The 21,709-nt window shown below is 54.2% G+C and overlaps 1 protein-coding gene and 8 non-coding genes across 9 annotated transcripts; 3 read left to right on the top strand and 6 right to left on the bottom strand.

Moving 5' to 3' along the window:
* Positions 1–11,413: 11,413 nt before the first annotated feature.
* LOC128943417 (small nucleolar RNA SNORA35) lies at positions 11,414–11,546 on the bottom strand. Its single transcript, XR_008483715.1, has one exon. It is a non-coding gene; the product is annotated as a small nucleolar RNA SNORA35 (small nucleolar RNA).
* Positions 11,547–12,122: 576 nt separating this feature from the next.
* RPS8 (ribosomal protein S8) lies at positions 12,123–16,898 on the bottom strand. The gene is made up of 6 exons (XM_054285715.1): positions 16,835–16,898; positions 15,900–16,006; positions 15,422–15,521; positions 13,867–14,042; positions 12,799–12,928; positions 12,123–12,285 (listed from the first exon to the last, which is right to left on the bottom strand). The coding sequence occupies exons 1-6, from the start codon at positions 16,836–16,838 to the stop codon at positions 12,176–12,178; spliced, it is 627 nt and encodes a 208-aa protein (XP_054141690.1). The 5' UTR covers positions 16,839–16,898; the 3' UTR covers positions 12,123–12,175.
* LOC128943410 (small nucleolar RNA SNORD38) lies at positions 12,485–12,556 on the bottom strand. The gene has a single exon (XR_008483708.1). It is a non-coding gene; the product is annotated as a small nucleolar RNA SNORD38 (small nucleolar RNA).
* LOC128943409 (small nucleolar RNA SNORD38) lies at positions 13,550–13,622 on the bottom strand. The gene has a single exon (XR_008483707.1). It is a non-coding gene; the product is annotated as a small nucleolar RNA SNORD38 (small nucleolar RNA).
* Positions 15,613–15,716, bottom strand: LOC128943411 (small nucleolar RNA SNORD46). The gene has a single exon (XR_008483709.1). It is a non-coding gene; the product is annotated as a small nucleolar RNA SNORD46 (small nucleolar RNA).
* Positions 16,075–16,159, bottom strand: LOC128943408 (small nucleolar RNA SNORD55/SNORD39). The gene has a single exon (XR_008483706.1). It is a non-coding gene; the product is annotated as a small nucleolar RNA SNORD55/SNORD39 (small nucleolar RNA).
* Positions 16,899–17,543: 645 nt separating the features above from the next.
* LOC128943422 (U5 spliceosomal RNA) lies at positions 17,544–17,658 on the top strand. The gene has a single exon (XR_008483720.1). It is a non-coding gene; the product is annotated as a U5 spliceosomal RNA (small nuclear RNA).
* Positions 17,659–19,205: 1,547 nt separating this feature from the next.
* LOC128943421 (U5 spliceosomal RNA) lies at positions 19,206–19,320 on the top strand. The gene has a single exon (XR_008483719.1). It is a non-coding gene; the product is annotated as a U5 spliceosomal RNA (small nuclear RNA).
* Positions 19,321–20,078: 758 nt separating this feature from the next.
* On the top strand, positions 20,079–20,193 carry LOC128943420 (U5 spliceosomal RNA). Its single transcript, XR_008483718.1, has one exon. It is a non-coding gene; the product is annotated as a U5 spliceosomal RNA (small nuclear RNA).
* Positions 20,194–21,709: the final 1,516 nt, after the last annotated feature.

Below are 21,709 nucleotides of genomic sequence, written 5' to 3'. Positions count from 1 at the left end.
GTACATGAGCCCACCACAGCATCACGGAAGCTAATGGACAGGGACAACCTCCTCCTGACTCAGGGTTCTCCTGCGGTCACACTGAGACCCCACAAACGCGCAGAGGTCCCTCCCCTGTCTCCCAGGACATACATAGCTCCCTGCCATGCACATCTGTAAAAACACTCACACAAAAAACACCTACTCACGGGGTGTTTCCCCTCACAGGTGTCACCAGCGTGTGGCACACGAACACCTGGGGTCCTCACGCCTCCTTCCCATGGAAAGGTTGTGGCCCAGGGAGGGTTCTCAAAGTCCCTGTGTGCCCTGACCTGCCCTCCCTCCCTTATGACAAACTTGGATGCAGGTGGACACTCCCCAGCGGCTTTTGACTCTGTGCCAGGGCCCAGCGAAGGGGGTCACAGATGGGCGCTGGGCACGCAGGGAACAGCGGGAGATGCAGGAATGATGGGATCCACCATCCCTGCCCCTCGGTGCCCGGGCACCCCATCCTCAGCCCTGCTGCTGCGGTGGCCTGGCCGTGCCGGCTGTGCCACAGCGGTGCTGCTCCCTAATGGCCGTGAGGAGCACTCGCCGCTGTCACCGGATCGGGCCATGGACGGTGTCTGGCACAGCTCCCTCCCCACGGGCACGGCAGCTGCGGTGTGGCTGCAAAGCCACAACCCCCCGAGTGTGAAGCAGCAGCGTTACAAGAGCCCCTCAATCTTCCTGCTGTGCCTCCCTCGCTCACACCACACACGGTGACTCTGTGACCATCCCGTGCGCTGTGCCTCAGTTTCCCCCCACTGCTGCTCAGGGCTCTTGCAGTGATGCTCATTGTGCTCCTGAATGCGCTGAGGGTTTTGCATGAGCACCTCTGGCAAACAGCCCCGTTCTCCCCAGCACATCCCCTCTCACCCTAGGGTACTGGGGAAGAATCAACTCCATATTTTTTCCTGCAGGAAAACTGAGAAACCTGCCTGAAGAGAAAGAGGAAACAACACAGATCCGGCTAGGCTTTTTTCTTGTGTTTCCAGCTTTTGTAGGGGAAGCACACAGGAACCCACTGCCCATCAGCACAGCGGGCCCGGGAGCAGGCTGGGATGCTGCTGCCCCAGGGAAGCTCCTGTTCCCATCACGGCCCGGGAGCAGGCTGGGATGCTGCTGCTGCCCCAGGGAAGCTCCTGTTCCCATCACGGCCGGGGCTCCCCGGGCATCACAGGTTTTCCGATGGAGGCCCCGGCTGGGGCTGCCGGAGCTGAGTCAGCGTCTGAGGGCGGTGTGTGTGAGTGTGTGTGTCTGTGTGTGTGTGTGAGTGTGTGTGTGTATGTCTGTGTGGGTGTGTGTGTGTCTGTGTGGGTGTGTGTGTGGGTGTGTGTGTCTGTGTGTGTGTGTGTGTCTGTGTGTCTGTGTGTGTCTGTGTGTGTGTGTGTGTCTGTGTGTGTGTGTGTCTGGGTGTGTGGGTGGAGGCAGGCGGAGCGCAGGGAGGCCCCGAGGGACCGGCCTGGGCTGAGGTGACAGACAGAACCTCAGACAGAACCCCCCGGGCTGTCCCGGGATTCCCCACAGAGGGACAGGGGGACCTGCCAGCACTGAGAGCTGCCATCGCTGCTCCTGCTCCCCGCTGCTGCCTCTGGAGAGCTCTTGGGAAGGGGATGGATGGAGCCCACAGCCCCCGTCCTGCCGAGGCTGAGGCACCTCCTCTGCAGGAGGATGGAGCCTGGGAGCAGACCTGCGATGGTTGGGGCTGGGGAGCAGACCTGTGACGGTGCTCACTGGGGTCTTAGGATGAGGGAAGAAACGAGAATGTTGACTCCATGTTTCAGAAGGCTTGATTTATTGTTTTATGATATATGTTATATTAAAATTATACTAAAAGAATAGAAGAAAGGATTTCATCAGAAGGCTGGCTAAGAATAGAAAAGAAATTATAACAAAGGCTTGTGACTGACCGAGACAGTCTGGACAGCCAGACTGTGATTGGCCATTAATTAGAAACAGCCACATGAGACCAAGCACAGATCCACCTGTTGCATTCACAGCAGCAGATAATCATTGTTTACTTTTTGTTCCTGAGGCCTCTCAGCTTCTCAGGAGAAAAAATGCTAAGGAAAGGATTTTTCATAAGACATGTCTGTGACACAGACCCATCACCTGCAGCTGGGGTCCCCTGTGGGGTCCCATCTCAGTCACAGGTTTTGCCATAACTGATCTGGGGCAGTGGGAGGAGCTGAGGTTTAAGATCACCAGCCTGTTGGACCTGGGGAAGGGGAGGCTCTGGGGTGAATTCCAGACTGCCTGCAGCTAGTTAGGTGGAGTTATAGGAAAAGGGAGTCAGGCTCTTTGGGGACATGTACAGTAAAATCATGAAAGGCACACAATGCAAGCTGCATCAAGGGAAATTCCATCTACATAGTGGGAAACTTTTTTGCCCTTGTGCATGTGGTAAAACATCACAGGAGCCCAGAGAGGCTGTGGGATCTCTGTTCTCCATGATACTCCGCCCTGGCCTGGTCCCCCCCCACCCTTTTGTGGCATTCAGAGGTGCCCAGCAACATCAGGAGCTGGGGAGCTGAACCCAGCTGCCAGCTCACATCTGCACCAGGGCACTGCTGTGTGCCTGCATGCAGTGCCTGGGCTGCAAGGGCACCACAGGCCAAGCACTGGGGTGCAGACAAGCTCCCCAGGACTGGGGTGACAGCCCTGACCCCCTCAGGAGTGGGGCTTTCCCATCCCTCTGCACAGCTCTGAAAAGCAGGGGGCTACAGCCACCAAGGAGGAGTATGGCTCTTTGGTGCATGTCCCTGATGTCCCTGCCCTTGATGGCATGCCAGGCCTTTTGATGGCTTTGACTCAGGGAAAGATTTTTTTTTTCTTTTTTTTTTAAGTATCCATACCATATCCCTAATATCTTGCCCTCCAAGATTTGCCTTCCCCCTTGACTTTTCCCCCTGCTTTTGCAACATCTGTGAGCTTAGTGTTGGCATGTTTTGGTCCTTTGAAATGCAGGTGATTTCCTCACAGCCTATTTTTTGAAGACACTAAAACTCCCGATTTTCTGGGTTTTTTTCTGTTTTTTTTCAATTGCATTTCATTTGATCCTATCTCTTTTCCAGATGGTTTGTAAGACTTTCTTTTCGGGTTGACAAGATTCCTTTTCTCTTCCCGAAAAGAAATTTGTAGGTGGTACTACTACTTGTGTCTGAGCGCGGTGGTACGCGCTGTTTTTGATGTTTAACAACAGAGGCTTGCTGTCGATGACAAACTGAGAGTGACAATGTTTCGCAAGATGCTTTTTTTCGGCATCGAGGGCAGATAGAAAGTTGATTTTGTGGAAATGTATTCACACGGCAGTCTTTTTTAAGGTGACTTGGTTTACTACAAGCAAAGCAGCAAGGATTTTATCAGTGTAACTGCACAGTGCTAACAGAATTTTCTTAATTTTTTCTTGTTCTTCTAAAATGTTTTCAATTTTATCCATTCGTTGTGTCAAATTATCTTCTAATGTTTTTCATAAAGCATTGACCTGTAAATTTGTAAGATTTTGTGAACTTATGAGTCTGCTGCAAGCTCTTAGCATTTGCGTGACTGTTGGAGGCTGATTTGGCAAAGTTAAAATAATTTTTCTACATTCATTGTTAGCATTTACAAAAGCAAGGTTTTGAACAATATAGGAATGGGTCTGTTCATCTGGACATTGCCTTTCAACTGCTTGAGTTAATTTATCTAAAAATGAACTATAGGATTCTGCTTTACTTTGTTTAATCAGCGGATAAGAATTTACATTTGTGCTAGCTGGCTGTACTGAAAACAAGGGTTTCTTTGCAGCATCTTTAATGTTTGCTAATACTGGGCGAGGGAAGTTTATGGCTTGATTTTCTGCTCTATTGCAAGGTGGATCATTTGCTAATTGAGCAACATCTAAATCTGCATAATCAGTATCTGCGTATTTTTCAACTAACTTATTAAGAAGTTTTTTCCATTGTAATTCTCATAGTAGGTACTGTGAATTGGTTAAAATCAGAGAAGTCACATTTCGACAGTCAGCAGGGACTAAATCATAAGAATTAAAAGTACTTTTCAGCACATTGTTAAAATAGGGAGAAGAGAACCCACTTTCTTTCAAAGCTTGACGTAATTCCTTTATGTCATGGTGAGTGAGTCTTTCGTATTGTGGGTTACGACCATTACGACCATTTCTTACAGGTAATGCAAGGAATTGTTTCTTTGAGTCTAAATCTTTTTCTAATTTTTGATTAATGTAAGACCAATTAGGCAACCTTAATGGGAAGTCAGAACTGACAGTTTCACTGACAGCAGCTGTTCCGAGAACCCTGCCAGTGTCCGAATTCTTGGCAGGGACGTTGCTGCAGCAACAAAGTTTCTTGGGAGCTCTGCCGATATGGGCAGAACAACGCGCTCTTGAATTCTTGGCCGAGACACCTCAACAAGACGCCTTTCTCGGAGCCCTGCCATGAGGGACAGAGGAGGGCTCGGCCAACAACACGCCTCTTTCGAAGCTCTGCCGAAAGGGGCCGGGCAAAGGGCGTGTTCTCTGGACTGTGGAGGAAAGCTAAGATTCCAACTCTTCTGGGAAAGCGACCTTGGGTTTGTGCTTTTGAGAATCTCTAAAGAATAACGGCATGTTTCAAAAAGTCTCTATGCCTGTCAAGATTCAGCTGGAGAACAGCTAACATTAGACTGAGAATTTAACACCCTATCTTTTCTCTCAACAGCAAAAAAAAAAAAATAGATTTCGAATTTTCAAAATCTCAGCTTGTTTTTCTCTAGAAACTTTTCAAAAATATCTTGCTCTTTCTTCAAGCCTCTGCCCGGGCAGAGTCCCCCTAGCTTGGCTCAATTCCTGGCTGTTGCCTGCTGCATTTGTCTTCCCCTCAGTTTTGTCTTGTGAACGACCTCCACTCACTGCTATTTCATCTTGTACATCGAAAGGCTGGTGAATAACAGAAAAACCTGGCAGAGGCTTATTTGAACAATTTACCAAAAAAGAACTCTCCAAATCACAAAGCACCTCACCTGCTTGAACTGAATCTGAGGGGTTGCCTTCTCGAAAAAGGAAAACAGTGACAGGAGTGACCCCCACAGCCCCCCGACTAGACAAAGCAGACTCTAAAACAGCTTCAGCTGCTCTTGCTTTTACAATTTCAAAACACATAATTCTTTAATCACAAAACCTCCGCAAATTTCACATCTCCCCCCTCCACGCCACTTGCACTTGCCTCCAAACAAATTTCACGAACTCTTACGTTCTCGGAACACAATGGAAATTCTGAACGCTTCTCCTGACATGGAATGAGTTCATCATTTCCCGGAGGGGTGCTAGAGAGATTATTTTCTGCCGCAGGGACACAGAGAGACCTGAGGGAAACAGAAGATACAACCCAATCTGAAAGCCGTTCTGGTTCCCAGTTTCTGGCGGACGGGATGCAGCCAGGATTTCTGGGAGAAGCACCGGACGAATACGGAGGGAGAGAATCATCCTGACCGAAACCCGAAAATTTCCTCAAGAGGGACACAGGCTCAATTTTACTTGGATTTAAAGATTCTGAGCAAGATATTTTGTTTTGTGGTTCAGAACTGTCTTGGTGGTTGGACACTTGAGTGAGCTGGGGAAGGAAGAACCAGCACCAGCAGGGCCAAGGCACCCCAGGAACTGAGGCGCAAGTACTGCACACACTCAGCCCACGTCCCATCTTACTCAGCTCCACAGTACCCAAGCAAAGAGCTGTTGGTACACTCTATGCGCCTCAGTTCACCCAATTCACCCCACAGCGGGCACACATGCACTTTCAGGGTGTGAAAACAGAGCTCCCCTCTCCAGCACTGGGGGATGTAGTGCTCACGTCTGACTCTGCTCCTCCTTACGGGCCTGGGACTTGTGTGGGATGGAGGGAATTCATCAGGGGTCCAGCGATGGAGTGCAATGCTGGCCCTTTGGTCCCTGTCTGGCAGGAATGTGCACTCTGCTTCCTTTCCCCAGTGGAGCTGGCAGCTGCACCCAGCCGGGCAAAGCCTTCTCCCCATCCCAGGAGAGAGGCAAACTCAGCAGAGCCCAGCCCAGCCCTTCTCCAGGAGCTTGGGGGGCTGATGATGGAGCAGGGACAGGACTGGAGGGAGACGGACAGGACTGGAGGGAGACATGGCTTCGGGCGGGGCAGAGGGAGAGGCTGGGAAGGGGCATTCTTTCTGGGGAATGGAGAGGGGAAGGATGATGAAGGAATGGGAACTACGGCTTATGAAGGAGGGGCAGAATAAGAGGGGATCCCGGGTTGATGGACTGCAGGGGAGCTGGGTCGAGCGAAATTTGTGGGTACCGCTGCACAGGGCGGCCGGAGGGTCCATGGCTGGCGGGACCCCTGCGAGGGGACGGGGCACGGGGGGCTGAAGGGCGGCCATGGGCCGGGCCGGACGGCGGCGGGGCCGGGGCCGGTGCCGGGGCGGGATGTGGCGGGGCCGGGATGTGGCGGGGCCGCCCCGCGGCGAGGCGGAGCCGGCGGCCGCGCCCGGTGGGAGCGCGGCGGGAGCGGAGCAGCCCCGGAGGATGGGGCGAGCGGCGGCAGGTGAGGCCGGGCAGGGCACGGGGGGCACGGCCGCAGCTCCGGGGTCGCTCGCTGCCCGCGGGCACCCGGCCGGAGCAGCGGCAGAGGCAGCCCCGGGCTGGCGGCGTCGGTGGCACTGCAGGACGGCCCGGGAGGAGGCGAGCGGGTCCTTTCGCGGAGGGGAGGAGAGGTGGGGTTCAGTTTCCCCGCCGGGAAGGCTGGAGAAAGGGAGCGGGAGGGCACAGGGAGTCACAGGGAGTCACCGTCCCCTCCGCTCTCCCCGCAGACGCCGGGCTGGGCACCGTGTCCCTCTGGGGCAGCCTCCTGCTCGCTGCCGGCCTTGCCCTGGACCCAGCACCGCCTGTCTGCAACTGCTCCGAGCCCATGGACTACCAGGCTTTCCGGGAGGCTCCGCTCCCCGAGAGCTGCTGCCTCAACTTCACCAGCTCCAACATCACCCACCTGGACTGGGGAGCACTGGTGGGGGTGCAGGGGCTGCGGGAGCTCTACCTCTCCCACTGCAGCATCATGGCTATCAGCAACGCACAGGGAGCCCCTCCTGCCTTGGAAATATTACACTTGAGTCACAACCTGCTGGAAAGTCTCCCTGGAAGTTTTCTAGAAAATGCCCCTAATTTGAGGGTTCTTTATCTGGACAGCAACCAGCTTCAGGAACTGCCCAGGTCCTTCCTGAAAGCATCTTCCCAGGTCCAGGAGGTCTACCTGGGCTCCAATGCCCTCACCTTCCTTCCTGCCAGCCTTCTGAAGCCATCTCTGCTCCAGCTTCAGCTCTCCAACAACAGCTGGGACTGCAGCTGTGCTCTGCTAACCACCCTGGAGGGCTGGTCCAGCCAGGCTGCCGAGGTGATCTGCCACACCCCAGAGCAGTACCACGGTGTGGGCCTCCAGAGCATCCCCCGGGAGGAGCTGTGCCGCTCGCACGGCCTCACCGCCCTCTTCATCTGCCTGCCCCCCCTCCTCATCCTCGCCAGCGTCACTTGGTGCTTCTGCCGGCAGAAGAAAAAGACCAACTACAGCCTTCAGAGCAGGTCCCAGAGCCAGCGGGCCGCGGCAGAGAGGGGCAATGTGCCACTGTCTGCAGAGCCCCACCACTACGTCCCCTACGAGCTGCCTGCTGCTCCCTCCAAGGCTGAGAAGAAAGTGCTGCTGGGGAAACAGGCTGTGCTGCAGCCCTTCGTGGATCCACTGGAGAGCGGCAGGGACCTCTATGAGGAGGTGGAGATCCAGGTGGGATTCCCCAGCAGTTCCCAGGTGCCATCCCATGAGGGGCAGCTGGGCACCCCAGCAGCAAGGGCAGAGGAGCTGGGCAGTGAGCCAGAGGGGGACACTGTCAGCGTGAGCGAAGTGCTGAAGGACTCTGCTGACCGGGAGAAGATCTACATGAGCCAGACAACCAGCTACTACAACCTGGTGCCTGGCATCGAGCTGGAGGACTCAGACAACCTGGAGTATGAGACCATTGACCTGCACTGATGCCAGGACTTGGGCTGTGTCTGGACACACAGCAGGATGGCAGGGGCTGGGCAGCAGTGAAAGCCACCGGAGCAGGAGAGGCACGAGTTGTCCTGCCACGGCTGACAGTGGCTGTTTGCAAAGCTGCACCACAAATACCCATCCCTTGCCCTGTGCTACCGTGTGAACCCCTGGCTTGCCATGTGCTGCAGCTGGGCAAGGCTGCAAGGCTGCTTCAGGCTCTGGGGACCCTCCCACAGGCTGGTGGTGCCTGAGGAAGGATGTGCGGCGAAGGTGGGGGCTGGTTTTGGGGATCAAGCGATGATGCTGTGAGTGCCAGACCACTGACCAGAGCTTCCTCTCCTGCTGGAGCCAGATGGTGTCTGACACAGACCTGCTGCTCTCCAGCCTGCAGGGAACATGGTCTGGAGACATGAAACAGGGCTGGCCCTGCCTGTGTGATCTGCAGGGAGTGTCACATTTGGATGGGGTGCCCTGGGCCTGTCAAGGGAAGCCTGTGGTGGCTCTGCCTGCTGCCCACCCCATACCCCACAGTGGCACAGGGACTTGAAACAGTCAATGCACGTGTACTTCTTCATGACGTGTGTGTGTGCACACTTATGGGAGTGTGTGTGAAGTGCAGACACAAACAGGGTGGAATCAGTGGGGGCCCTTTGCAGACAGCCCTGTAGGACCCAGCTCTCAGTAAGAAATATATCATTTTACTCCTGGCACTGTGGCTCCATCCCTTTGTGCTTTGGGGTAGTGGGGAGCCAACAAGTGGGATGTGGGGAGTGCAGGGATGGTGGACTTCACTCCTACCCCATCTACCCTGCCCTGGGTGATGGCCCCGTGAGGGTCTTGCCCAGCATCCCTGGAGCCTCTTTGTTGCTCTGGCAGAGCAGAGCTGGGCACTGGCTAAACGCCAGCAGAGCCTTTGCTTTGTATCAGGATTTACAACAGGGGTGGGGAAGGTGTCAGCCTGCTGTAAATGCCACAGATCCTGAACAAAACAAGAATTTGTGGGGCTCAATACAGGCACTCGCAGCAAGTCTCACCCATGGTGCTCCAGCCCTTCTCTGCAGATGGGGGGACACCCTCGAGCCCTGCTCCTCCTGCCCGGGGGGACATTGTCCAGGCTGGAAGCTGCACTGGCCACCCTGCGTGCTGTGGAGCTGTGCTGGGCCCGGTGCCCAGGCAGGAAGGGAGGGAGCTGGGCAGGGCAGGACGCGGCGCTCCGGCCGGCAGAGGAAGTGGTGTTTCCTGCAGAGTGCTGTGGGGCTTCCAGCAGCCCATGGAGGGACTGCCCAGCCCCAGCCCCACATGGCCTGGGGACAAGGATGGGATGAGGGATGATTTTCCTTGATGTCTCCTGCCACTCATGGATGTTTCCCTGTTTTATATCCAGCTGGACTTCTTCCTTCCCTGCTCCCTCCTGGGTCCTGGGAAAGTATCCCAGCTTTTAATATCCCTTCATCACTCTCTGCCAAGTACTGCAGTGTACCCTGGCTCATGCCACCCCCACAGGGACAGAGGGATCAGAAGCTGCCACAGGACTACAGCAGGACAGGCAGGGTTGGCAGCTGTCTCCAGGGGCTGCAGCACATCCCCTGGCTGCAGGTTTTGACTAGGGCTAACAACAGCTGCATTTTTCACCTGTGCTCTAGAAATAACTGCAGTCCTTCCATGGGTTCCCCCTCTGCTCATGTACCCTGGGGTCCTGTTCCCAGGGCTGCTGGGAATGATGTAACATTCTGTCCTTTCCCTCTTTCTCACGAAGCCTAAATTCGGATGCCACGGCTGATGCAAAGGGAGTGATCCAAATCACTCCACTGGTTCTTGTTCAGCCCTTGCTCTGGTACCTGCAGTCCCCGCCCAAATTTCTGACAGGTGGCAGGGAGGTGTGACCAAACCCAGTGTTGTTTGTCTGTGACAGCCCTGACACACTCAGACACGCTCCCGCCAAGAATATTAGTTTAAAAGTTCCCTTTCCTGCAAGTCCCCCTTCTTTAAAGCTCCCGAATTCCCTCAAGCCAGCCCTGCTTCTCCTCCATTGCCTTCCAGGTCACTGCTGGACCTATTGAAGTGTAACCACAAGGTCATTTCCTGGGTTGGATCATGTCCTGTGAAAATACCCCAAAGTTAAAACTGTGTGGAGCTGAGAGAGCCACTCAATAGCAAGGAGCAGACATCCCACAGCCAGCACCACTTTGGGAGCGAAGTGCCACACACCCCGGCCAGCTGCCACTGCTGTTCCCATGTCACATCTCCAGTGCAGCTCCAGGTGCCACTTTCGTTCCCACAGGCAGGTGCCCTTGGCAGCTGTGTTTCTCAGAGTAGTAACTTTGTAAACAGCACACATTGATGAGCCATAATCCTGTTCATCGGGGACAGGTTTATAATCCTGCTCTGACACCAAGCCAGCATTTGCTCCATAAAGCTGAGTTTCTCCATCGGTACAAAGTTCCCCAGAAACACCCTGAATGCTGTTTGCACTCTGTGGAGGATGACGGGAGAGAAGAAACACACTCAGAGGAAGCGGCTGTGACACAGCCCTGCCAAGTGTGCTTATCACCTCCACCCCAGCTCTCTGGAAAGCAGGGAAAGTTTACACCGGATCACTATGGAGAAGGAATGTGCTTGTGAAAACATCCCACCCAGCCCAGGTCCCCCTGCCAGGGACTCCTGGACTGCAGGGGCACCAGCTGGGCTCAGCGCTGCTCACAGTGCCCACGGGCACTGACCCAGTCTGTGAGCGGCTGCCAGGGCACACCCACAGCCCAACCTGCTGCCACGGTCATCAGAACAGGTACCACCGTTCTGCAATGCTCACCTCCCTGCCAGCAGCACAGCACAAACCCACACTCCCCAGGCACTCGCCCAGGGCACCTCCTGAGTCACACTTGGCAAACATGGCACAGCATCACAGGAAAAAAAAATTAAACTCCTTTCCCCAAAACTATTTGGCAGGACAGAGCTGCATTTCTGAAGCATGAGACTTAGGTCTCACCACAACTCTCCTTGGGGCAAAATGATCATGGACCACCTCCCTTCAGTTCAGAGGTAGTAATTGTGATGCTGGGGCTGCAGGAAGCCTGATTTGCACCAGTGATCCAATGGATAAATGAGGCTGTTGTGAAAATACACAAATGGGATTAGGTGTGCAGTGTGCTCACCGGAGAGGCTCAAAGTGTGTGAGCCTGGCCTGCCCCACAGCACAGGACCAGCCCTCACATGGGCTCCTGACTTCCCCCAATACCTGCACAAAGAGAAACTATTTTCAGAGATTTACTTTCCTTAAGGACAGGAGCCTTTAGGAAAGGTATCACCAAAACACCCAGAAAAGCTTTTGTTCACCACAGCTTTCCAATTCCACCCAAGTGACAGGGCACAAAGCTGGAGTTTGTATCCAGCTTTCGAAAGGGACAGACCATGATGTGAGCCTGGCCCTTCTGCTAGAAGGAATTGATCTTGCACTGGAGTGAGACCAAGGAGGTCATCAGGGAAAGACCAGCTGGTCAGTGAGCAGTGCCACCTAGTTTGGTTAAAAGGTCCTGGGTCCTGCAGGGAATTGTACCACCGGGCATGAAGCACCAAAAGGAGCTGCTGGCTTGAACCAGGGGATGGGGGCTCACGTAATGTGGAAGGCAGAGGCAGAGTTACCAGCTGCAGAGGCTGAAGGTGTAACAGCCCAGTTTTCAGCCAGACTTAGCCCATTTCCCCACTGACCTCTCCAACACCCCAACTGCAGCACATGCTGATCTAACACGGAACAGGGAGAAAGTGTGCACAGACCTCAGGAGCTCCTAGGAACCCAGAACTTTCAATGGGCGTGCACACTTGCACCTACCTCCTGCTCACAGGTTTCCAATACTGGACATTCCCCACTTCTGCGAAATCTGGTAACTCTTTTTCACACACACTTGGTCCTGCAAGTCACTTAGAACCCACAGAGATGTTTTAGTTGAGCACATGCAGGGTCAAGTTTTGCCTGAAGATGTTAAAGGGCTCAGGGATTCCAAGAGTTCCATCTTCCTTCACATTTTACTAGGCAGATGGAGCTACAGAAGCCCTCTCCATACTGCATACACAAATGAGCACAGAACCTGCTAGGGTAGAAGACTCTTGGTTTATTCGTTCTCTTAGCACAATAGTTTTTATATTCATTTGCCTTTTCTGGCCTTGATCTTCCTCAAGTAGAACTCTAATTCCTTGCCTTCCAACACGTAGCCATCGGCTCGGCCACACTGGCCAGGTCTGGAGGCAATGCAGGCTGCAAGGAGAAGTCACACAGTTAACAGAGTGTGGCAATTCCCCACCCAGGGCACACACCAAAGAACACACCCTGCACGCAGCCTCCCTGCAGCAGCACGGAGGAGCACCTCAGCAGGCACTGGGTCACCAGGCCGTGTGCCTGGGCAGCACCTCTGCCTGAGGTCCCGTGCTCTGGAAGCTGCAGTCTCTAGTGAAGTCCTCCTCAGATCTCCAAACTGTCATCGCTCGGGTTCAGTAGCAGAACTGGACAAAGGTCTCATCACCAGAAGACTTCAGAACACTCAACTGTTTGCCAGAGCTTGAAACATCAAAGCTCTCAGATGCCTGCGGCACATTTTTCTGACCCACACTTGCTCACTTTGCTAGTCTTGAGCCCCTTTCTTTCTCAAAGCCCCAACAGGAATAATCAACTGCAGAAACCTGGCTAGGCAGACTTCCCCATCCTGCCACAAGTGGGGTATCTCTGGAGAAGATAGAAGAACAAGTTACATTAAGGCTGCCAGGGACTCACCAAGTAGCTTTCCTTGCTGGAACTGCTCCTCAAGAATACTTGCTATCTTGGCATTCTTCTTTCGCTCATCGTATTTTTTCTGGATCTTCTTTGAACGCTTCTTGTTCAGTATTTCCTCCTCTTCAGGAGTCTAAACGCAAGACCAAAAGCAAAAGAAACTTTAACAAATAGCCACGTTCCACCAACACAGATGTTTTCCACTACCATGAAGGAAGCCCTTGTATTCTCAACACTGTACTGTTTTCAAAGTCATACCTGGCTGAGGTACAAATACTTTGATCTCACAGAACCAGGTACTGCATTTCACTTTTGAGACCAAGAAATTCAACATTGCTAACCAGAGTCACCGCTGACAAATGAGCACATTGCCCTAGGGAAGGCTGTTCTCAAGTCAATGAAATTGCAAAGGTTTCCCTGGTGAACCACTCCTACAAAAAGCAGTGAAAACTCTTTCCCTCTGCAGAAATAATGAAAGCACTTGGGTGTGGTGCAAGTCCAGGCAGACGAGCTCTCCCCCTGCTTATGCAGTACACAGTACCCAAACGAGAACTGCTTTGCTTTTAATGCAAGGATTAATCTGAATGCTACATGTGGGGTTTTAAATACCTCCTAGCAGTCCAGGGTTTGATTCTTACATTAATGGCTCAGTGTAGTTTCAAGACACTTAAAAACAGGCTGAAGTTCAATTAGCAATCCCCAAGCTTCTCACCAAAGCAATCACTGCCCAGCACAAGAACCCAACCTACAAAGTCTTCCTCAGCATCCTAAATTGTCATCGCTCTCCCTTCAGTAGCAGAACTGGACAAAGGTATCATCATTAGAAGACAAAGGTCTTGACAGTCAGGTCCTTGTGCACAAATGGGTGTAATGCTTCCGGGAGAGCTCCTGCTACTGAGCACTCCATTAAGAGAGCCAGACTTATCCTGGGAACCTATGGGAACACAACTCGGATAAGCACTGCTGGGTACCCAGCCCTATTCTGACAGGCAGTGTCTGTCCAGGATGGGTGAGTGCCTCTGGCAGGGCAGGCTGCAGTGCCAGGAGCCCAAAGGAGAAGCCCACACGTACCAGCTTGGCGCCCTTCTTGCGTCCCAGGGGCAGGGCATAGTGTGCCTCGTACCACTGCCGGTACGGGGTGCTGTCGATGAGCACGATGCAGTTCTTCACCAGCGTCTTCGTCCGCACCAGCTCGTTGTTGGAAGCGTTGTACACAACGTCAATAATTCTGGTCTTGCGAGTGCAGCCTTTCAAGAGAAGAGCATGAATTCAGACCTACAGGGATCAGACAGCTGAGTATGCAGCTCACAGCATCTCACACATACCCTTGAAATAACTTTGCACTCAACACCCCATTCAGTATCTTCCAGCCTGCCTGGCATTGAATTAAATTTAACTAGAAGATGTATCTCTTTTTCATCCGTCAAACTTTCTGTTCTTAGGACAGAAATCTACACCTGGAAATGAAATCCCTGCTATATGAAAAACCAGGATCAGTAGCCTTGCTGGAACTAATCTCTAAAGCACCTAAGCAATCCTAGAAAGTAACTTTCCAGACTAGCAAGATGAGCAGATGCCAACAAACACTGCCCACAGGGCTCAGTACTGTATGCACTTGCTAGAATTACTGAATTAAGCCATACTGAGTGGGACTGCCCTGCAACACATCCCAGAAACCATTTCTACAGGATGATGTCTATGAGTAAATTGAGAAGTAAAGCTGGTGTTTTCATCCTTCCAAGACCCCCTGAAGCATGCAGCCTTAGCTACTAGATGTGACTGTTTAGCAGTCACCTGCCCTGGAAACAGCCCAGCACATACACAAAGATCATGCACAAGGTGGGTTTTCTCCCTTCACTCACATACCTTGTCCGTGTTGCAAGGTGCACTCAGCCTCTCCACATGAGCAATGCACATGTGTAATGACACTTTTCACTGCACAGACAATGCTCTGAGATAGCTGAAAGCATGGCCTGTCCCCCCACACCATGCAGGTCACTAAGCCACCACCCCATTTACTGCTGTTTTACCATCCTACTCTGCACTCAACACTGACTGGGCTCAGGCTCAAGTGATACTGCTGTCAGCTTGTAAAGCAAAGCAAACCCACCTTGCTCAGGAAAAATATGACAGAATCCCCCCTCTTGCTTCTGGGCTTCCTACTTTTGCTTAGCAAAGCAGAAATATTAAATTGCACATGCTAATGTAACACTGTTCTAGGGTCAGGGATTCTCACAAGTATCCTGAGTACCTTTCTCTGTTGCTCAACATCACTTAACTTTTAGTAACCATATTCACTGAGGAACAAAACTTGCGTTTCTGAAGAACCACTCACATATAGGATTTCAGCCCTTTTTTAGTCCCCCTCCCCCATAAAAAGTTAAGGTAAGCATGTCACTCAGTGTAACTATGACATTCCTATCACTGTGAACTTAGTGGAAATCCAAGTCCCCTAAGGCCACATAAGGTCAAAGTTATCATCATCACCATGCATGCTGCTTCAGCTGCCAGCTCCAGGATGCTCGATCCAAGCCCACAAATCCATGCTTGCATCCCTCCACTCTGCAGCAGTGCCACAGACCAGCACAGGTTTCCCTCCCACGCAGCAGGCTCAGCACACACTCACATTCTGAGCCCCAGGAGAAGTTGCCAACATCCAAGCGAAGGGCTCGGTACTTCTTATTTCCGCCCCGAACCCTCACGGTGTGAATCCGGCGCGGGCCAATCTGCAGTCAGAAACAAACACCGGGCTGCTCTCGGTGCTGGAATGCTGCACGGCCCCCACAGGAGCCCGGCACAGCCCCAGCCTCCAAGGCAACGTGGTCAGTGTAACTATGACAAACCCCAGCATCGGCAGATACAGTAAATGACCAGAACGGTCTGTTGCATCTACCTAAGGTGAAAGCTTCATCACTCCAATTGCCTTTTATTGCAAAAATTTATTGCTGCTTTGCATCGACAGAGGGACAAACACCACCTTTTAGAGAAAGATGGTCAGATATTCAACCCCATAGCAAAGAACAGGAATTTAAACCTCTTATAGGACAGAAGCAGCAACTCGAGTTGGAAAACGCAATTCTGACCAACTTCACCCAATCACTCACCTTAGTGTTGGCGGGAGGTCGCCCCAGCTCATACTTCCTCTTCTTATGGTAGGGCTTCCTCTTGCCCCCAGTCTTGCGGCGCTTGTGCCAGTTGTCCCGGGAGATACCTGCATGGAGAGCAGCGTGGTCAGAGGGTGCCACCAGCCCAGCCGGCTGCAGCAGCAGGGCGCGGCTCTGAGTCCTCAGCTCTCCAAGGTTGGTATCCGCACAGTGCACTCAGCCTTATGCAGCAGTTAGAGAAGCTTCATCATTGATACTCAGACCTGCCCCGAGCACATCCCTTCCAGCAGAGCTGTACAAGCAGACAGACCCCCTCATCCGTGCTGTCTTTGGGAAGCTGCCTCCCCACGTACCTGGCGTGCTGAGCGCTCTCTGGGAGGCGCCCGATGCCGACCGACAGGCACACTACAGCCATCATCCTACGCTACTGGCAGGATTAGGAATGGACCCCCATCCCACCTGTCCGCTGAGCCCCTACGAGAGACACCCCAAATCAACTCAGCCTGCTGGGTCCCCAACGGGGACCACCTCGGCAGAACACGCCACCTCCCGCAAGGGCCCAAGATGCCAACTTGCGCAGTGTTCCACAACGCCACCCCGCACCCCCCCCGATGGGCCCACTGAACGCTGTTCCACCTCACCCGCATCTGCTCATCTGCAGCAGATACCGGGAGCGAGCCCAGCGCTCAGGATCTGCAGGAAACTAAGGCACAGCGAGACGAGGCCCCCCACACTCATCATCCACCAGCCGCCATGTTGGGCCCGCTCACCCTCCCCCCGCCAGCGGCTCGGCAGTACCGCAGCCGCCCCCGATGGCGGACGGTGTAGGCCGTCGGCAGTCCCTGCTTGCCACCCGGTGGGGGACCAGGGCGGATGCGGTGGCGCAGCGGACGGATGGCGGCGGATGTCGGCAGGCCCCGGGTCCCTTCACTCACCCATGGTGCGGCACCGGCGCAAAGAGGCGGGGCGGAAGCGCGCGGGGCGGCTTGGCGGGGCGAGCTCTCGCGATGCGATGACGTCACCGTGCCGCCAGAGCGAGGCGCGCGCCGTTGCCTGGAGACGCGGCGGCGCCGAGGGGAGCCGGCGGACAATGGCGGCAGCTGCCGGGCCGGCTCTGCCCGCGGGCCCGGCACGGAGCGGCCATTGTCAGGGGTCCGTCTGCCGCAGGCCCGTCCTGCCTGTACGGCGGGTCACCGTGCGAACGCCTCCAGGCAGGGCCGGCAGGGCACCGTGCGAACGTCTCCAGTCAGGGCTCAGGGCCTGGCGTCCCGCGGCGGGGCTGAGCGAGCGCAAAAGCCCTCGCGCACACGGACTGCGGGTCGTGATAGCCTCATTAGCATATGCATATTAGTATTCTGGTTCATTTGCATGGCCCGTGCGCAGCGCTTGATTCATTAGCATACCCCCTATTAGTATTCAGATTTATTCCTGTACCCAGGGTGCATCGCGCGCCGGCGGAGCGGCCCCTGTCGCGCTTTCCGCGGCTGCTCCCCGGTACCGCCGGTGTCCGGGCGCGGGCTGGGTCCCCGTCTGTGCCCGGGAACAGGCCGGCGCGGCGGGAGAGCCAGGCAGCATGCCCCCAAGTCGCCGTGTTCTGGAGAGGGACAGCCGAGGGACGGTGTGTACGCGTGAGCGGCTCTTGGTATACTCTGGTTTCTCTTCAGATCGTATAAATCTTTCGCCTTTTACTAAAGATTTCCGTGGAGAGGAACAGGCACGAGTGTCGAGAAATTTTTTGAGGCTCCATTTCGGTGGAGCTACCCCTATTCTTGTTCAAAGATAGACTGAAAAAGTAAACTTTTACAGGGGCTCTCAGCTTTCTACTCAGGTAGTACAAACTGAGTGAACTAGGTGTAATGGGATATGTAATGCCATAACTAGCAAAAGTGGTAATTGAGATCTCCGCCACCGTCCGTGTCCGGACGTTATACCCAGGTGGAGAGAGATGACATACGCTGTCCCTCAGGGCTGTGTGTTGGGACTGGCTGGGGCTTTTAATATCAATGACACAGACAATGGGAGTGAGTGCACCCGCAGCCAGTTTACAAGCTGAGTGGTGTGGGTGACACACCTGAAGGACAGGGTGCCGTCTAGGACGACCTGGACAAACTTGGGCCCACAAGAACCTCAGGAAGTTCATCAAGTCCAAGTGCCCTGCGCTGCCTGTGGGTCTGGACAATGCCAGACAAAAAAAAAAAAAAAACAACTGGAGAACACATGCTGGAAAACTCACTGAGACTAGGTCTGATGAGAAAGAACTGGGGGTTCTTATGGGTGAAAAGCTGGACATGAACCAAGAGCGAGCAGTCGCAGCCCAGAAAGCCAAATGCATCCTGGACAGCAGGTCAGAGGAGGCAATTCTGCCCTTTCATGATGAATCCAGCTCTCTGGTCCCCTGTACAGGAAAGACATGGATATGTTGGAGCAAATCTGGAGGAAGCTGTGAAGACGATCAGAGGGCTGGAGCCTCTCTCCTGTGAAGACAAGCTGAGACACCTGGGGTTGTTGAGCCTGGTAGAGAAAAGGTTTTGGAGAGATCTTACTGAGGCCTTCCAGTACTAAAAGGGGCCTATAAAACAAAGAGAGAATGCCTTTATAAAAAGGCATGTAGTGACAAGGCAAAAGAGAATGCTTTAAAATTAAAAGAGGAGAGCTTTAGGTTGAATATAAAAAGGAATTCTTTACTGCGAGGGTAGCAAGGCACTGGAATAGGCTGCTCAGGGAAGTTGTGGCTGCCCTACCCCTGGAAGTGCTCAAGACCAGGTCGGATAGGGCTTTGAGCGATCTGGTCTAGTAGGAGATGTGCCTACTCATGGCACAGGGATGGGAACTAGATGATCTTTAAGGTCCCGTTCAATCTAGACCATTCTGTGATTCTATTTTATTTTCCTTACAACTTTTAATTTAATACTACTTCGCTTTAATTATTAAACTCCTTATTCTCAACCCATGCGTGTCTCCCTTCTGTCCCTCCCGCGGCGTGGCGGCAGCCAGCGAGGGGTTCCACGGTGCCCCGCTCGGGTCAAACCACTACGGGAACGCGCTAGCCCTGCTGAGACTGAGCTGCCCCGCCCCGTTACCGCTGATTTGCATACCCAGGGTGCCCCGCGGTGCCGCCGGTGTCCGGCCCCGCTGTGTCCGGTGCTGCGGCCGCTGTCCCGGGCTGTGGGGGCTGTCCGGTGTGTACCCCCACCCGGGGCTGGTTCGGGGCTGCGGGGCTGGGAGCGGCGCGGGGGGAGCCGTGCGTCGCCCTGACCTGTGCGGGGGGGAGCAGATGGCGCCAACGTCGGGGAAGGGAATGGCGGTATACTCTGGTTTCTCTTCAGATCGTATAAATCTTTCGCCTTTTACTAAAGATTTCCGTGGAGAGGAACAGGCACGAGTGTCGAGAAATTTTTTGAGGCTCCATTTCGGTGGAGCTACCCCTATTCTGGTCAAAAAAAGATGAATAAAACACGCGTGTAAGGTGCTCTCAGCGATGTACACGGGCAGCGGCAGCTGAGAAAAGTATTATGGAGAGTGTAATGCATTAGCTAGCAAAAGCGGAAATTGAATCCTCCACTGCCATCCGTGTCCAGGTTTCACGGACAGATTATAGGAATTAGTTGGATGGGTGCGGGTCAGGGCGCTATGGGCACTGGCGTTATACCCAGGTAGTAACAAACGCTGTCCCTCAAGGCTGTGTCTTGGGACTGGCTGGGGCGTTTAATATCTTTATCGATGACACAGACATTGGCAGTTGAGAGCACCCGCAGCCAGTTTACAAGCTGAGTGGTGTGGGTGACGCACCTGAAGGACAGGCTGCCATCTCTCAACCCATGAGTGTCTCCCTTCTGTCCCTCCCGCGGCGTGGCGGCAGCCAGCGAGGGATTCCACGGTGCCCCGCTGGGGTCAAACCACGCCGGGAACGCGCTAGCCCTGCTGAGGCTGAGCTGGGACGCTCCGCCCCGTTACCGCTGATTTGCATACCCAGGGTGCCCCGCGGTGCCGCCGGTGTCCGGCCCCGCTGTGTCCGGTGCTGCGGCCGCTGTCCCGGGCTGTGGGGGCTGTCCGGTGTGTGCCCCCACCCGGGGCTGGGCCGGGGCTGTGGGGTCGGGAGCGGCGCGGGGGGAGCCGTGCGTCGCCCTGACCTGTGCGGGGGGGAGCAGATGGCGCCAACATCGGGAAGGAGACGGTGGCATACTCTGGTTTCTCTTCAGATCGTATAAATCTTTCGCCTTTTACTAAAGATTTCCGTGGAGAGGAACAGGCACGAGTGTCGAGAAATTTTTTGAGGCTCCATTTCGGTGGAGCTACCCCTGTTCTAGTCAAAAGTAGAAAAAACATTTATTTTGCAAGGTTATTCGCATCTGAGATGTCAAAAGACGTCACGTCTGCCCAATCTCGCCGGGGTCTTCAGCCGCACCTCGATACTCCACTAGCGCCGAGCCCCCCAGGAGTGACGCCTCCGCCCGCCCCAAGCCGCACTCCCGCGGCAGGGCTGCTCCTCCCTGCCTCCCTGCCTCCCTGCCTCCCTGCCTCCCTGCCTCCCTGCCTCCCTGCCTCCCTGCCTCCCTGCCTCCCTGCCTCGGGCGCAGCGGCGCTGTCCGCTCTCCGGAACTCCATCTCCCGACAGCCGCGCCCCGCCGCCAGGCCTGCCGGGAGATGTAGTCCCACGGCCACTCCCGGCAGGCCGCGCGGCACGGCGGCGCGCGGTTTAAACCGGCGGCGGTTGCTGTGCGGGTGCCTCGCTGCTGGGGCGGGACGCGGTTCCTGTCCCCGAGCTATGGACTCCCGCCTCTGCCGCAACGTCTATCCCGGCGTCGTTATTAACATCCAGCGGAGCAGTGGTGAGGAGTGGGGAATGGGGCGTCTGCGGGCTCTCGGCCTCCGCCGCCTGCGGGAGTCCCGGCGGCGTGGGGCGGCCAGGTTTGAGCTTAATGCTGGCTTTTTCCAGGCTTAATCCATAAGGCCACGGTGAAGGTGGTGAACGTAGAGCACTCCTGCGTGATCGTGGAGTGGAGTGAGAGCGGTGACATTAAAGGCAAGGAGGTGAGTGCGGGCTGCTCGCGGCTCCTTCCTTCCCCGGGTGCTCCGACGCCGCCGGGCCCGGGCAGCCCGAGGCTCGTCCGGAGCGGGCGGGCAGCAGCTCGCTCCGTGCCCTCCTTGTTTTACACATAATGAAAGCAATGCTCTAAATGTGCCGAGGTAAAATGTGAGAGCTGCAGTGCCAAAGCTGTACCCTTTGCCTTTCCGAGGGATCAAGGAGGTGTTGGGCCTATCGCACTGTCGACTCCTAATGCTCCCAAGATTCCAGTTTTCCAGCTCTGTTTGTTGGCTTTCCATGTCTTACATTATGGCCTTCAGGGTCTCCTTAAAATCTGTTACTAATAAGGTGCTGGGTTTGATTTCCTGAATTTCTGCACCAATATGAAATAAATCCAGTGTGAGATGGGATGGGAGAGAGGGGGGTCTGGGGTATTTGAAGGTTATGTGGCTGAATTCCTGACACTTAAACAAGTCTGATACTCAGCAAATGTACTTGTCCTTCTGGTCTCTCTAGAAATATGTGGACTCTGGATTTCAGTGAAAATCTTAAAAGTTGCCCTTAGCTGGTTGTTAGAAACCAAGCCTTACTCTGTGCATGTGCCTGCTGCATTCAAATAGAAAAAAAAATACAGATTTGGGTATAATAGCTAAATTGCATTTATGTGTTAAGATGTTAAATATTTAGGAAGATACTTCAAAATACAACAATTTTCTTATGTGCTTTTGTGTATATGCTGTGCATGTGATGAGTAGAGGCAGAATTGACTTCACATGGGGGTCAG

Source organism: Melozone crissalis, unplaced genomic scaffold, assembly GCF_028551555.1.
Source record: "Melozone crissalis strain CALT ecotype California unplaced genomic scaffold, PUWL_Pcris_2 ptg000045l_1, whole genome shotgun sequence".
NCBI lineage: Eukaryota > Metazoa > Chordata > Aves > Passeriformes > Passerellidae > Melozone > Melozone crissalis.
The sequence above is the reverse complement of the archived record's forward strand: the minus strand, read 5'-3'. Positions and strand labels throughout refer to the sequence as shown.

Coding starts and splice junctions, on each gene's coding strand:
- RPS8 (XM_054285715.1), bottom strand. Junction 15,522..15,899: donor GACCTCCCGCCAACACTAAG/GTGAGTGATTGG, acceptor TTCTGACTGCAG/ATTGGCCCGCGCCGGATTCA. Junction 12,286..12,798: donor CCAGCAAGGAAAGCTACTTG/GTGAGTCCCTGG, acceptor TTCTCCTTGCAG/CCTGCATTGCCTCCAGACCT.